Raw genomic sequence first — 11,643 nt, 5'->3', positions numbered from 1 at the left:
GGTGCTGGCTCCTGTCATGGACAGAAATCAATAATGTATTTTTTCGCTAACCCTAATTTAAAGAAACGGACACTACTCACTGTGGGAGCGCGCATGGGTCACGGGAACCCATCTGTCGCCACCACCACACTATACGATTCGAACTCAACCAGTGTTCATTTTCAGAGCTTCAAACACTTGGCCTAAGACAAAAGACTCGCAATGATGCCTTGCCACCTGTTCTGTTCTTTTTAATTTTATTTCATGCTCATTTTCTTTTTTGTTCTTAAACCAATGCAGCCTTACCCGGATCTAGAGTTAACTTTTTACGCTGTGGGACTTTTTAGGCTGAAAATCAGCGCTGCAAGTTTCCTTTGCTCGCAGCTTATGCTGAGCCTGAGCCCATTGCCACCTGCTTATGTGTTTTTTTATATTTTTGTAACCTGTCTTATTTTAAGTGGCAATAAATGTTTTTTTTATTACTTTTTTAAAACTAATAACACTGTGTTCAGATAACATATGATCATAACTGGACCCATTACTAGGTACTACACTGTGCTTAACATGCCCATGATTGGTTCCGTCACCCTACTTATATTTTTGCTTGACAGTTTCAATTTTATATTTACCAATGAATATGTGAAATTCGCGATTTGATCTGTTAAAGTTGAGCAAAGCAAAGTACTAAGTTTATTAAAAAAAATACATAGCGATCTTCATTTAAGTCACATGAAGAACAAAAGTAACTATGTCTGTGTGATACCGCTTCATACTTAAACCACTGCGATATAGATCAAATTTGGTATGGAGATAATTTAAAACCCTGGAATGGACGTAGTATAGCTTTTAGCAGACAAAGTCACGGGCAAAAGCTAGTAACTTGTGTTACCTCAACTGCACGACATGAATTATTCTTATCTGCACTTGATACCACAGCGGGAAAACAGAATAGGTAAATAACCTACGTCAACCATAGCTAAAAGATTCTTGAACTTCACATGCTCGCATAATGTAGATATTTAGCGTGCTCCGCTGGAATCAAACACATGTTTTATAGGGAGTTATTTCAAGCTTCGTCATATAATAAACTTGGCTGTAAAGGTCTTTCGGCGTAGATAACAGCGGCATGACACATAGTTCATACGAGGCTGAAGTCTAGCTCATAAAAACACGAGGTTCGAGCCGGGACGACTCACCCGCCCGAGAAATAGGTAGGGCTGCGGCGGTTAGGTGTCGGCCGCGCGGCGTGCATATCCCGTTAAGCGCGCCTGCGATTTTTGTTTCAGGAGGCAATTCTTTAGACCAGTGGTTCTCAACCAGTGGTCTGCAAGAACAATAGCCTAACCAACTTAGAAAAGTTGAAAAACTTCCGACATTATCATGTTAAAGTTCAATATTTCAAGAATGGCTTAACTTATTCTAATTAAACGTAGCTAAGAATAATCGCAAGGAAACTCGCTTTCACCAAAAAAACCGCATCGAAATTGGACCATCCGTTTGAGAGCTACGATGCCGCAGGCAGACAGAAACTGGCGTTTTTGCATCGGTGGTTAAAAATAAGGTCAGGTAAAAATTGTACAGACGATGCTAGCTCAATAATTGATGCAAACTATGTCTACTTGAAATTATGATTTTTAATAAATATAACTTTTAAAATTCAGCTTTTGCTTATGTCACAGTCATGTTTTGATGTAAGATTGTTTTTGAATTGATATTTTATTTGTAACCACGTTGTCTCTGCAAATAATTTTCAGTTTTTTATTATGATACACCCTTTTGTTTTGTTTTTCAGGTCCGGAACCCTAAGAGAGGTTGGGAATCAATGCTTCAGATTAGACGAACCTTGTCCGCGGGAAAATGGTCCGCGGATTCATCGCCGCGGTCGGCCGTCAATCATAACTTGACCCATTCGCTCGCAGATGTCATAGCGCACTCAGGTATCTTGTCGTAACGCTGGTAATATTGTATCAACCCTCCTGTTTATTTTTATAAACGCATTAATTATCTAACTGCCAAATGTGCAATTAATCGTTTACTTACCTAAATATTAACGTCAGCTTTATGATTTTAGTCACAAGTTTAAGATCCGTGATAATTTTATTGATTTTAGGGTTTAATACTTAATCTAAGAACGTTTACCTCTACTGCACATACGACAAAAACTGTAAATAAAATAACACACTTGGGCATTATACTTCACTGTACGGTACGCTTAGTTTTAATCGATGTTACTTACACGGGGTCGTTTAACGTATGGCCATAACTTTTATATTTACGATGTCGCCGCAGCTAGCGTTTCGTAGTGATTCGGTACAATTATGAACGAGGCTTAACCTGAATCAGAGGTTATGATTATACCGCGTTGGCGCCGTAGTCGATCGGTAGGCACCGCGCCGGCGAGGCGTATCGTTTTCACCCTTGCGACTGGTAAAACTTTTCTCCAAACATTATAATGCACCAATAATATTTTTAGTCTAATACCTCACCTTTAAGGGTCTTAAAATCACCACGTGTAAAATAAAAAAAAATTGATCTTTTTCTTTTTACGTGTTATTTAATTTTAATTGTAGCAGTTTTAGCACGTACTTATGTTGCAATTGATCAAAACGACATGCTTACAATAATAACACTAGCACTATGCATGCCTTTGTCAATCAGTTTGAGAAACTTTTGCGATTGGTGGGGCATTGAAAACAATGTAAATAAGTAGGTTTAACAAACACCTTTCAGCCAAAACTATCAAATTATCAGGCCAATTTGCAAGCAATAATTCCCTCGTAAAAATCGATCGTACATAATGGTCGGGCTCGATGCGTACCTATCGAGCGGCCCGTGTGAAGTCGACAAAGCGGCCGACAAAGGCGACGAGCGCCAACTCCCATTGTCACGGCTATCGGTAATTAAGTTTACTGTACTGCAGTATTTTTTACAACGCGAAACGTGTTGCTTTGCTTTCTATGGACTATAGAAAGACAAAAGTTTCTACCTGTTATTTATTGCTTCTAAAAATCTGTTGGTTATTGGTTATTTACACAGGGCCGTGTAAACAATGCATAACACGGGCCGAATTTCCCGAAGCTTTTAATTGTAAATAATCTTAGGCCGGAAATTTCGCCGTAGGCATTGTCGTCTTCTCCGGTCAGTGGAGATACTGTGTAACATACATTAAGTAAAATGATGATATAATTATTCACCAGGCAAAATACATACTTATAGTATTATTTTTTATTGTTTTAGAGCTACTTTTGTATCTACGAGACCCACGAGTGCACTTAACATCTATAATACATTTTAATACTTCGACAGATTTACTATTTTACTTAAAACTATGCCTACACTAAGGCATCAAATAAAATCATTCAAACCGTCCATCTCTGGGTTGGTTTCGTATACAAGCAAACCACAACACGCTAGCGCCTAGCGCATGGTGAATATAAAATGTAGTAAAATGTCAAGAATCTACTGAGACGTCCATGTAGCACAATTATTTTACTAACCCCTGACGCAAAAGAGGGTTGTTATTAGCTTGTTTGACGTTAATGTCTGTCTATGTTTCGATATGTACTTACGGTTCTTTTTCGCGTGATAACGAGAGTCCTTGCAGTGGTTCTTAGCCATGTTTAGTAAAAATCGGCTTAGCGGTTTTTGACATAATGAACTTTGAAATTATACCCTATGTATATGGGGGATTTTTCAACTTTTCTAAATTGGTTAAGTTATTAGAAGGTAAGTTACTTACCTGTTTTTTTATAGTCAAAAGATCTCCGCAAATTAAAATTACCCTGGGATTGCTAAGTCTCAATTCGGTACCATCCAAGCGAGATAGCAGCGAGATTTAAGGAATTTAAATGATCCCGCGTTTTAGTGTTAGCACGTGTTAGCCATGCACAGACCATAGGTTGTGCGACGCAGTGATCTCGCTTAGCCAGTTCCAAATAGAGATTCTGGTAAATGCGATGACAATGCATTTCGTTCACACGTGACTAAAGAAGTTAAGACTTTATGATTCTTCAACCCCTATAATTTCATACAGTCCAGGTTTGGTATTTACAATATAATGTATATATAATAAAAAAAACAACTTTATTTTCAAAACTTATTAATACTTGACACAAAGAAGTACTGATCCTAGATCTAGACTGGCTTGTAGGTTAAAAACGATATGAATTAAACTTTTAGTCGTATTTATCCTCTTGTAAAGTAACCATTTACTATCATCACATAGAAACATAATACAAGAAACTATATAATATCATATCATAATGACGTAGCGACAAGCCAAAAAGCTATTGAATCATCTATCGCATTCAACGTGTTCTTTATAAAATTGTCTGGCAACCAATTTTAGAAAGAGAGGGCGATATTTTTTTTCATGACAGAATTAATAGTTCCCACAACGATTACCTTCACCTGAGAGGTGGCCGTAGGTCAGGGTAGTCGAACTTGTCGATGAAATTATCGATATTAAATAACCAATCTTCCTTCCCTTCAAATATTTTTTCCTTGCATTCCTTTAGGTATCCAATCTCACTAATATTATAAACTACCCGTTACCCGCGACTCCGTCTGCGTAGAATTCGGTTTTCACTATCCCGCGGGAACTACTGAATTTTCCGGGATAAAATTCTTATCCTAATCTCCTTCCCTGGGACTCAAACTATCTGTATACCGAATTTCATCTAAATCAATTCAGCGGTTTAGAGAAACAGACTTACAAACTTTCGTATTTATTATAATAGGGCGATACGAAATTTTGTAAGCCTGATTGTTTGCGACTTCACGTCTAAACCACTGAACCGATTCAGATGAAATTCGGGATGATAGTTTAGGTCCCGGAGAAGGACATAGGAAAGTTTTTATCCCGGAAAATTTCACAGTTCCCGCGGGATAGCGATAAACGAATTCTGCGCGAACGGAGTCGCAGGACTGCTAGTATGAAATAAAATTTAGGGCATTAAAATAATGAAATCAAATGATTTATTGATGTTGAAATTGATATAAAGATGAAATTAATAAGAATTAACATTATTAAAAATATAGCACAATCTACCGTAATACTCATACATACATAGCTTTGTGTAGCTGGAACTGTAAACTGAAGCTGGCTGCAAAATAGTTATACCTAGTAGGGTTTCTGTAACGTTGATGTCTAGTTTATATCTAACTAGCTTTTGCCTGCGGCTTCACTCGCGTTAAACTTGGGATAACACAGATTTACTTTCCACAGTCTTTATTTCTTTATTTTTCTTCGGAGGATTATACAATTGTAAATTTTCGAATTTAAAAATCAACCTAGATAATCATAATGAGTACCTACAAACTTTGAACCCCATCCTCAGGTCTGGTGTGTAATTTTAGAAAACCTCAGTGTTTCTTTTGCCCGTGACTCTGTGACCTACGTGACATAGGATTATTCCCGCGGGATAGAAATAAGTTAATTCAATAAAAAACCCGACTGTCAGTGATTGAATTGAAATAGGCTTTTATTATTTCGGATATCAATTATTAAAAAGCTTTCACTAAGTAATAGATTTTTTTAACCCCAACAAACCAAGAAACAGACAAAGTTTTGTTTTCTTTTAACTATTCTACTTTTTGCTTTACTGACGTTCACCTATTTTAATAGCCCTTTAAAGCTAACAGTTGTAAACCTTTATCGTATTTTTACCGATATCGCAGTACCCACTACAGCCCTAGCAAGAATGCACCTTGACAGCACTAAGGGAAATGGTTTTTTTTAATCACGTCACTGTTCACAATATATCATCCCTTTATTTACTCACTGCCTCGCTATATATTCGCACACCCGGCTTTGTCTGCGACAGATTTTGGCGCAAAGGGGTCATGACATGAATAGTCAGCCGGTGTATAGGGATGCATTTATAAAATGCACTACAGTTAACCGAATTTCATGCAACGCCTGCAATAATATAGATCGAAATTGATATTTAGACTTCTTTTCATCTTATATTATTCCCATGATTAGTTAGTAGAAGAAGAACTCATTATTAAACAGACGGCCATCTCAACAGTAATTTATCAGTCAACTTTAAATTATTACTAATAGACTTTTGCGGACGACAGGGCGTGGTCAGAAATGCATTTTATTTCTTTTAAAGTCAGCATTCCGGGGGTCCGGTCTATTGTGCTGGTAATACAAAAACCATCGAGAGATTAGGATGCAGTGGCACGATCAACTGAAGTCCCGTGACCCTCTTTTGTTGGATGACCTACTGACAGGTGGACTCACGTTGGTCAACTTGTTTGATGGATCCTTTCTTAGGGCTTTGATAACAAGTGTAGACATTATTAGGACAGACTTGTCCTTTTTTTCGTACTTACTTAAGCTATAAATGTCGAAGTTGAATGAAACGAGCAGTTTATTCTATATTACTTTACTCATATATTTCTTTACGCATATTTTCGTCATAATTCTATTTCGCATAAATTGTTTACGCATAATAGTATTTGTGCTGAAACTGTTTTCGCATAATTATATTACGCAGAATTCTTTTACGCATAATTTGCGAATTCCGAATATTATTTAGGCAGAAAATGACTTTCGCATAAATTAGTTACGCAGAAAGTTACTTTCGCATATGTAATTTTGCCGATATAATTAAATGAGTATCCTTTAATATTACAACAAAAACGATGGTTTTCCTCAACGTAACTTTATATTTTATAACTTACCTAAGCTTAACCTAATCCAATCCACTTCTCTGGAAAGTAGTACTTAACTAGTGGGTGGTAGTATTTTATAATGCGGGGACATAACTGTGACAAAGTTGACTCTGAATGACATAAGGTAACTAATGAACTTATCCAGGTTAAAAGGAGGGTAGATTATGTACGTTTTTTAATGCTTCTTTTAGTGGTGGCTGTTCGTTCCGTTACAAATACATTTCTAACCTAACCTAATAATCTATTTTTCTAGTCATAATTATACTGTTTACCATTTACCGTTTTTATATTTACCATTACACTAATCAAGAAATAGTTCTAAATTTATTTTCGGACATAGATTTGGACAGGATTTCGGGCTAACAAAATTCGGCTAAATTACATATATGCTAAACAATATTATGCATAATAAAATTCGGCTATGTTAATATTATGCTAATATAATATTCGGGTAAACAATCATTCGGCTTATGAAGAATTATGCTAACATACATTTCGGCTAGTTTAAAATTAGGCGTAAATAAATTATGCCAAACCTGTTTATGCGTAATTTAAGTTTCGGACATTAGAAAATATGCCAAATAGATGTCACCCTTCCTTAAAATATTAGTATTTTATCTATAGAAATTAATTTTAACGTGCCATTTTATTCAATTGTCAAGATTCAACTTACCCTTTCTTAATTCATCTGAATAACCAATTCAAAAACATTGTTCTTAACACCTTTGTGGCGAGCTGCTTACAATTTATTCATTTGCAATGGTTTCGAAGTTCCTTTTGTTCAAACATTATTTTTCATGCGAACGGACCGGAGATAGCAAATTAAGAACATCACCTATACAGAGAAGACAAGTCAGGGCATTGTTTGGAGTTCCGAAGCCCTTCTTTAAAAGTTACAAGCACTTAGAAAAGTCATCTTGAGAGTAAATAGGTACGATTACAGTGTATAAGCTCAGAATTAATTCAAAATACAATTGTAGTGCTTTTGCATGAATGTGGGCAGTCTGTAAATTTTATAAAAGTCATTAAAAACTAAAGCTGAACTATAAATAAGTACTCCAGTTTTATTGTCTGAAGTTGGTGGTTGGAGGTGGTCTGAAGTTAGGTGTCTTTTGTTGGATCTATGCGATGACAGAAGAAGTTTTACAAACAATTAAATTATTGTTCTAAAATTCCTGTGCGTTCGATTACTGCGTGCGGAGGAACGCCTAAGCGCCATGATTATAAAGTGTAGTATACAACGACTGAGTCGGTTCATTTCGAGGATGAGATCCGAGTTAATCGTTCACGAGGCCTAACTTTCGTAGCCTGACTTTTAAAGTGCTAGAGATATGGTTTAATTTGGTGTGTCGAGATGTCTGTCCCCGTGCCGGGATAATAATAATGCATTTTTTTGTTCCCGAGACGCCCGCTTGGATGCATCGTGCGTCTCTGTGTGTCTCTAGCTTCGTCTAGCAGCTGTGCCTATTATTTTGAAGCTGTGTGCGAGTTTTATAGCACGACCAAGCCAACTTGATACATTTTGCCGTGAAAGATGGAAAATATTCACGCAATGACGCAATAGATGAAGTCGTATCGCGTGCGTGACAAGTTGATGTTTGAATCTGTTTAAAAAATATAGCGACTTATTTCGAATCAGGTGGCACGTACCCTCCCGCCGCTGTGACGTTTGATTATGCCAATCAAGTTAATTATGTACACGGAAAAGATAACGTTAAATTACAAGAATAAAGAAAACAGGCTACTGAAATGATTATTAAATTCAACATCACTGCTAAAAAAATCACAAAAAATACAAAACATGATTGATATTAATTTCTAAACTCCCAGAAAGGTTTTTGCAAACAGGTATCAAAACCATTTGCTCCCTGCCTTTATTTTTTTGCATTGTTGGCAGAGCTATTCCCAAGAACATGTGGACCGCTACGTTGCCAGTTTAAATACACCATCCTGCCGGCATTGTAGTTCCTTTATCAATACTTTCTAAAAAAAATCCTTGTTGACAGCTGTCTTTTTCCTACCCATCTTAGAATTTGAAAGTGTGAGAGGGACAGTTGGAAGCAAATCTCTTTGAGAAATAATTGCTTCCAAAATGAAAGGATTTTAAACAATGGAGTGGAGACGAAGATTTGCAATTCGCTTCGCAAGCCGTTGATCAGTTCCGAGTTTGTTACATTGATATCTTGGCTTTTTGTTATTTAACTTAACTACTGTGTGTTTGCCCATAAAAAGTATAAACTGAACCCTTTAGTGACGATTGGAATGTACTATATTCTAATCGTCACTAGTGGGTTCAGTTTGGGTTCAGTTCAGTGTATACCATAGCATGTTTATCACGACTCCACGGAGCATCGCCACGTCACGTTGTTTAGTTAAATTTGAAATAATGGAAGCAAATCACGGCAGGCGAATTAATTCAAATAGTTCCGTACCATCGGTACCTATTCTATTTAAGGTTTATAGTTTAGAGATAAGATAAACTAATAAATTTAAAACGTACTATTTGATAGGTCTAAATAATATTTGAATTGACAAAGAATTCGTGTTGTATCAATAGGTCATCATGAAATGCGCTAGGCTTCATCTTCACGAGAGATCGAAGCCAGCAGTAAGTTCGGCTCGGCGCACGCCGAGCGAGCGGCCGCGGAGGTACTGCCAGAAGCGGTTGGTCAACCCGGACCACGAGGAGGACCCCCGGTGGGCTGATCTGCTCGAGAGGTAAGCTATATGTAACCACAGATCTGCAACGATAACATGTCAAAAAAATAGTTGTAAACAAATTGATATTGATTACAGATTTCATTGCAACGCAAACGATGATACCCTAGCCACTATAGACAATACACAAGCACAGCAAAATGAAGACCTATTTCTATCAGTCCAAAACTTGAAATTCAATGGCGATGTCCACGAAAGAAAACGATCAAAAACTTGCTTCAAGTACAAAGCTCTGAGCGATGGCAAAAAGCACAGAATGTTCGTGAAGCAAATAGTAGAAGATGAAGAAAACGACGCAGACGAATGCTCCTCTCAGCTCACGTGCTACTATTTTGATGACTACGTAAAATACATTCTTAACAACGAGCCTTCCGCACCGGTCTCCGAAAAATCTAGTGTGCTATTTTACACCCTTAATAACAAAGTTAAGGAAAACAAAGCGGTGCAAGTAGAATCGAGAAAACAGGGCCTAGATTTAAAGAAACATCGAAAATTAGATGGCGCTGTTAAAAATAACTGTAGAATCAAGAATATAAAAGAAACTGTTAAAGAAGAACCACCTGACCTTATATCAGAGGATACAAAAGTAGTTTATCATAAGTCAGGGAAACGCAAATGTCTAACGATATCAAGAGCTCAGAGTCCGGAAACTGTTCAAGTTATCAGAGTAGACGTCGTTTGCAATTACACTAGAAGCTCAACTATCTCGGAGTTAGATGACAATAAGAGACAAAATGATGTAGATACTCAAATCACATTGGATCCCAAAATCTTAAACAGTATAAATATGAAAACTTCCCACTTCTCAAATAAATATTTGCTGACTAATACAACAAAAACTCTCGATGAAAATATTTCGGGGGGAGCTAAGGTTACTTTGCTTTGTAAAACTTTCAGACTTTCAAGAAGGACTAATCCTACGAACAAGTTGCCCCGTACACAGAATAAATGTTCTACGTAAAATGTATAAAACCAAGTATTATAACAACTACCTAATTGACCACTACTTATTCGGTTCGGTAAAAAAATAGATACGACGAGATTGAATTTAAAATGTATTTTTTGCGTGAAATTAACCCGTTGAATTGATTCGTAAATGTTAAAAGAAAAATGTCCGAATCAAGGTCCCGTAAGTCGTAGTGATGATTATTGCAATATTATTTTAAATTTTCTTGAAAAGTTTGACGAAACAAGGAAATTTACATTACAAAAAATACCGTCGGTGATACAACAATGTGAACTGACTTTAAAGTGGATACCTGGCGAGAAAAATCTTGGCGAGCGACCCTCTGGCGCCACCCTCGCCGTAACTAATGGCGCCCAAACTTTTTGTTTAAACACTGTTTATTTAATGTGGCGCATAAAAATTACAAATAAACCTTCAGATCTACAATTAAATCATTCTAAATTGCTGTCCCAAAGATTTTTGTTTAAAATATAACAGTATCTAACCTTGTTATAATGAAAATATCTCGATTGGCTTTTTGAAAGAGCCGCACGATGTTACTAATGTTTGAGAATCAGTGAATGTTACAGAAAAAACACATTGTATTGTTTTCAATCCCTCTGATTTAGTTGACGCTGAGTTATAAAGAACATAATTAAATTAAGATACACCTCCATGAAATGTCACCGGAAAAGGTAATGATAATTCATAAGACTATGCATAGATAATGCATAAGACTTTATAGTAGGTATGGAAGTTTATTTGTGTCTGAATTTTATTTTTAATCATACCTATTCATATCAGTCTAGTGACGTTAAAATTTTCCAACCCACTTCTAAATCTCTATGTTTATAACTATGTACCATTAAATATTAAGAAATATTTAGTCAATTACCTACTCAAGCACTGCTTTTGTAGCACGTCTGCGTATCCGAGTAATAAACCTTTTAAATATTAAATAGTTTTTTAATTTATCTCTATTGTGTAAAAATATTCTTTAGTTTGTGTCTGTTACAAAATATCAGCTGGTAACAAATACAAAAATAAAATAAATTACAAAATTGCGTGGAACGCTTGATTGCTTCATACTATAGGTATTATACCAAACTTTGAGTTGACTGTACCTTCCGTAGGTAATTCCTTTTTTATTCGGCATCCGTTACCAGGTGCGATAAAGTTTTTACAAAGTTATAACTTAATTACTGAAGCAAAGGTAGCGTGCAGCATTGAGGTTTTACTGTATTTCAGGAAGCCGGCCCGTTTTTATATTGCGAACCTTAAGCTATAGTAACAGGGAAGGTTTCGGCTAAGCGGCG

The 11,643-nt window shown here is 36.4% G+C and overlaps 1 protein-coding gene across 3 annotated transcripts; it reads left to right on the top strand.

The window, feature by feature from the left end:
• Nucleotides 1-1,873: 1,873 nt before the first annotated feature.
• Nucleotides 1,874-11,286, top strand: LOC141439343 (uncharacterized). Of its 3 annotated transcripts, none has more exons than XM_074103647.1 (3): nt 1,874-1,916; nt 9,221-9,381; nt 9,460-11,286. In XM_074103647.1, exons 2-3 carry the CDS (start codon nt 9,227-9,229, stop codon nt 10,340-10,342), a joined length of 1,038 nt encoding a protein of 345 aa, XP_073959748.1. In that variant the 5' UTR covers nt 1,874-1,916; nt 9,221-9,226; the 3' UTR covers nt 10,343-11,286. The 3 variants fall into 3 exon arrangements, with proteins under 3 accessions (XP_073959748.1, XP_073959734.1, XP_073959740.1); XM_074103633.1 differs by lacking the exon at nt 1,874-1,916 and adding an exon at nt 2,358-2,406; XM_074103639.1 differs by lacking the exon at nt 1,874-1,916 and adding an exon at nt 8,785-8,828.
• Nucleotides 11,287-11,643: the final 357 nt, after the last annotated feature.

Source organism: Choristoneura fumiferana, chromosome Z (assembly GCF_025370935.1).
Source record: "Choristoneura fumiferana chromosome Z, NRCan_CFum_1, whole genome shotgun sequence".
NCBI classification, from domain to species: domain Eukaryota; kingdom Metazoa; phylum Arthropoda; class Insecta; order Lepidoptera; family Tortricidae; genus Choristoneura; species Choristoneura fumiferana.
This window is presented reverse-complemented; position numbering and strand designations above follow the sequence as displayed.

What these genes read in the sequence shown, in the direction of transcription:
- LOC141439343 (XM_074103647.1), top strand. Translation starts at nt 9,227, where the DNA reads ATGAAATGCGCTAGGCTTCATCTTCACGAGAGATCGAAGCCAGCAGTA. An exon ending in TGGGCTGATCTGCTCGAGAG is followed by an intron (nt 9,382 to 9,459) that starts GTAAGCTATATG and finishes TATTGATTACAG; the next exon opens with ATTTCATTGCAACGCAAACG.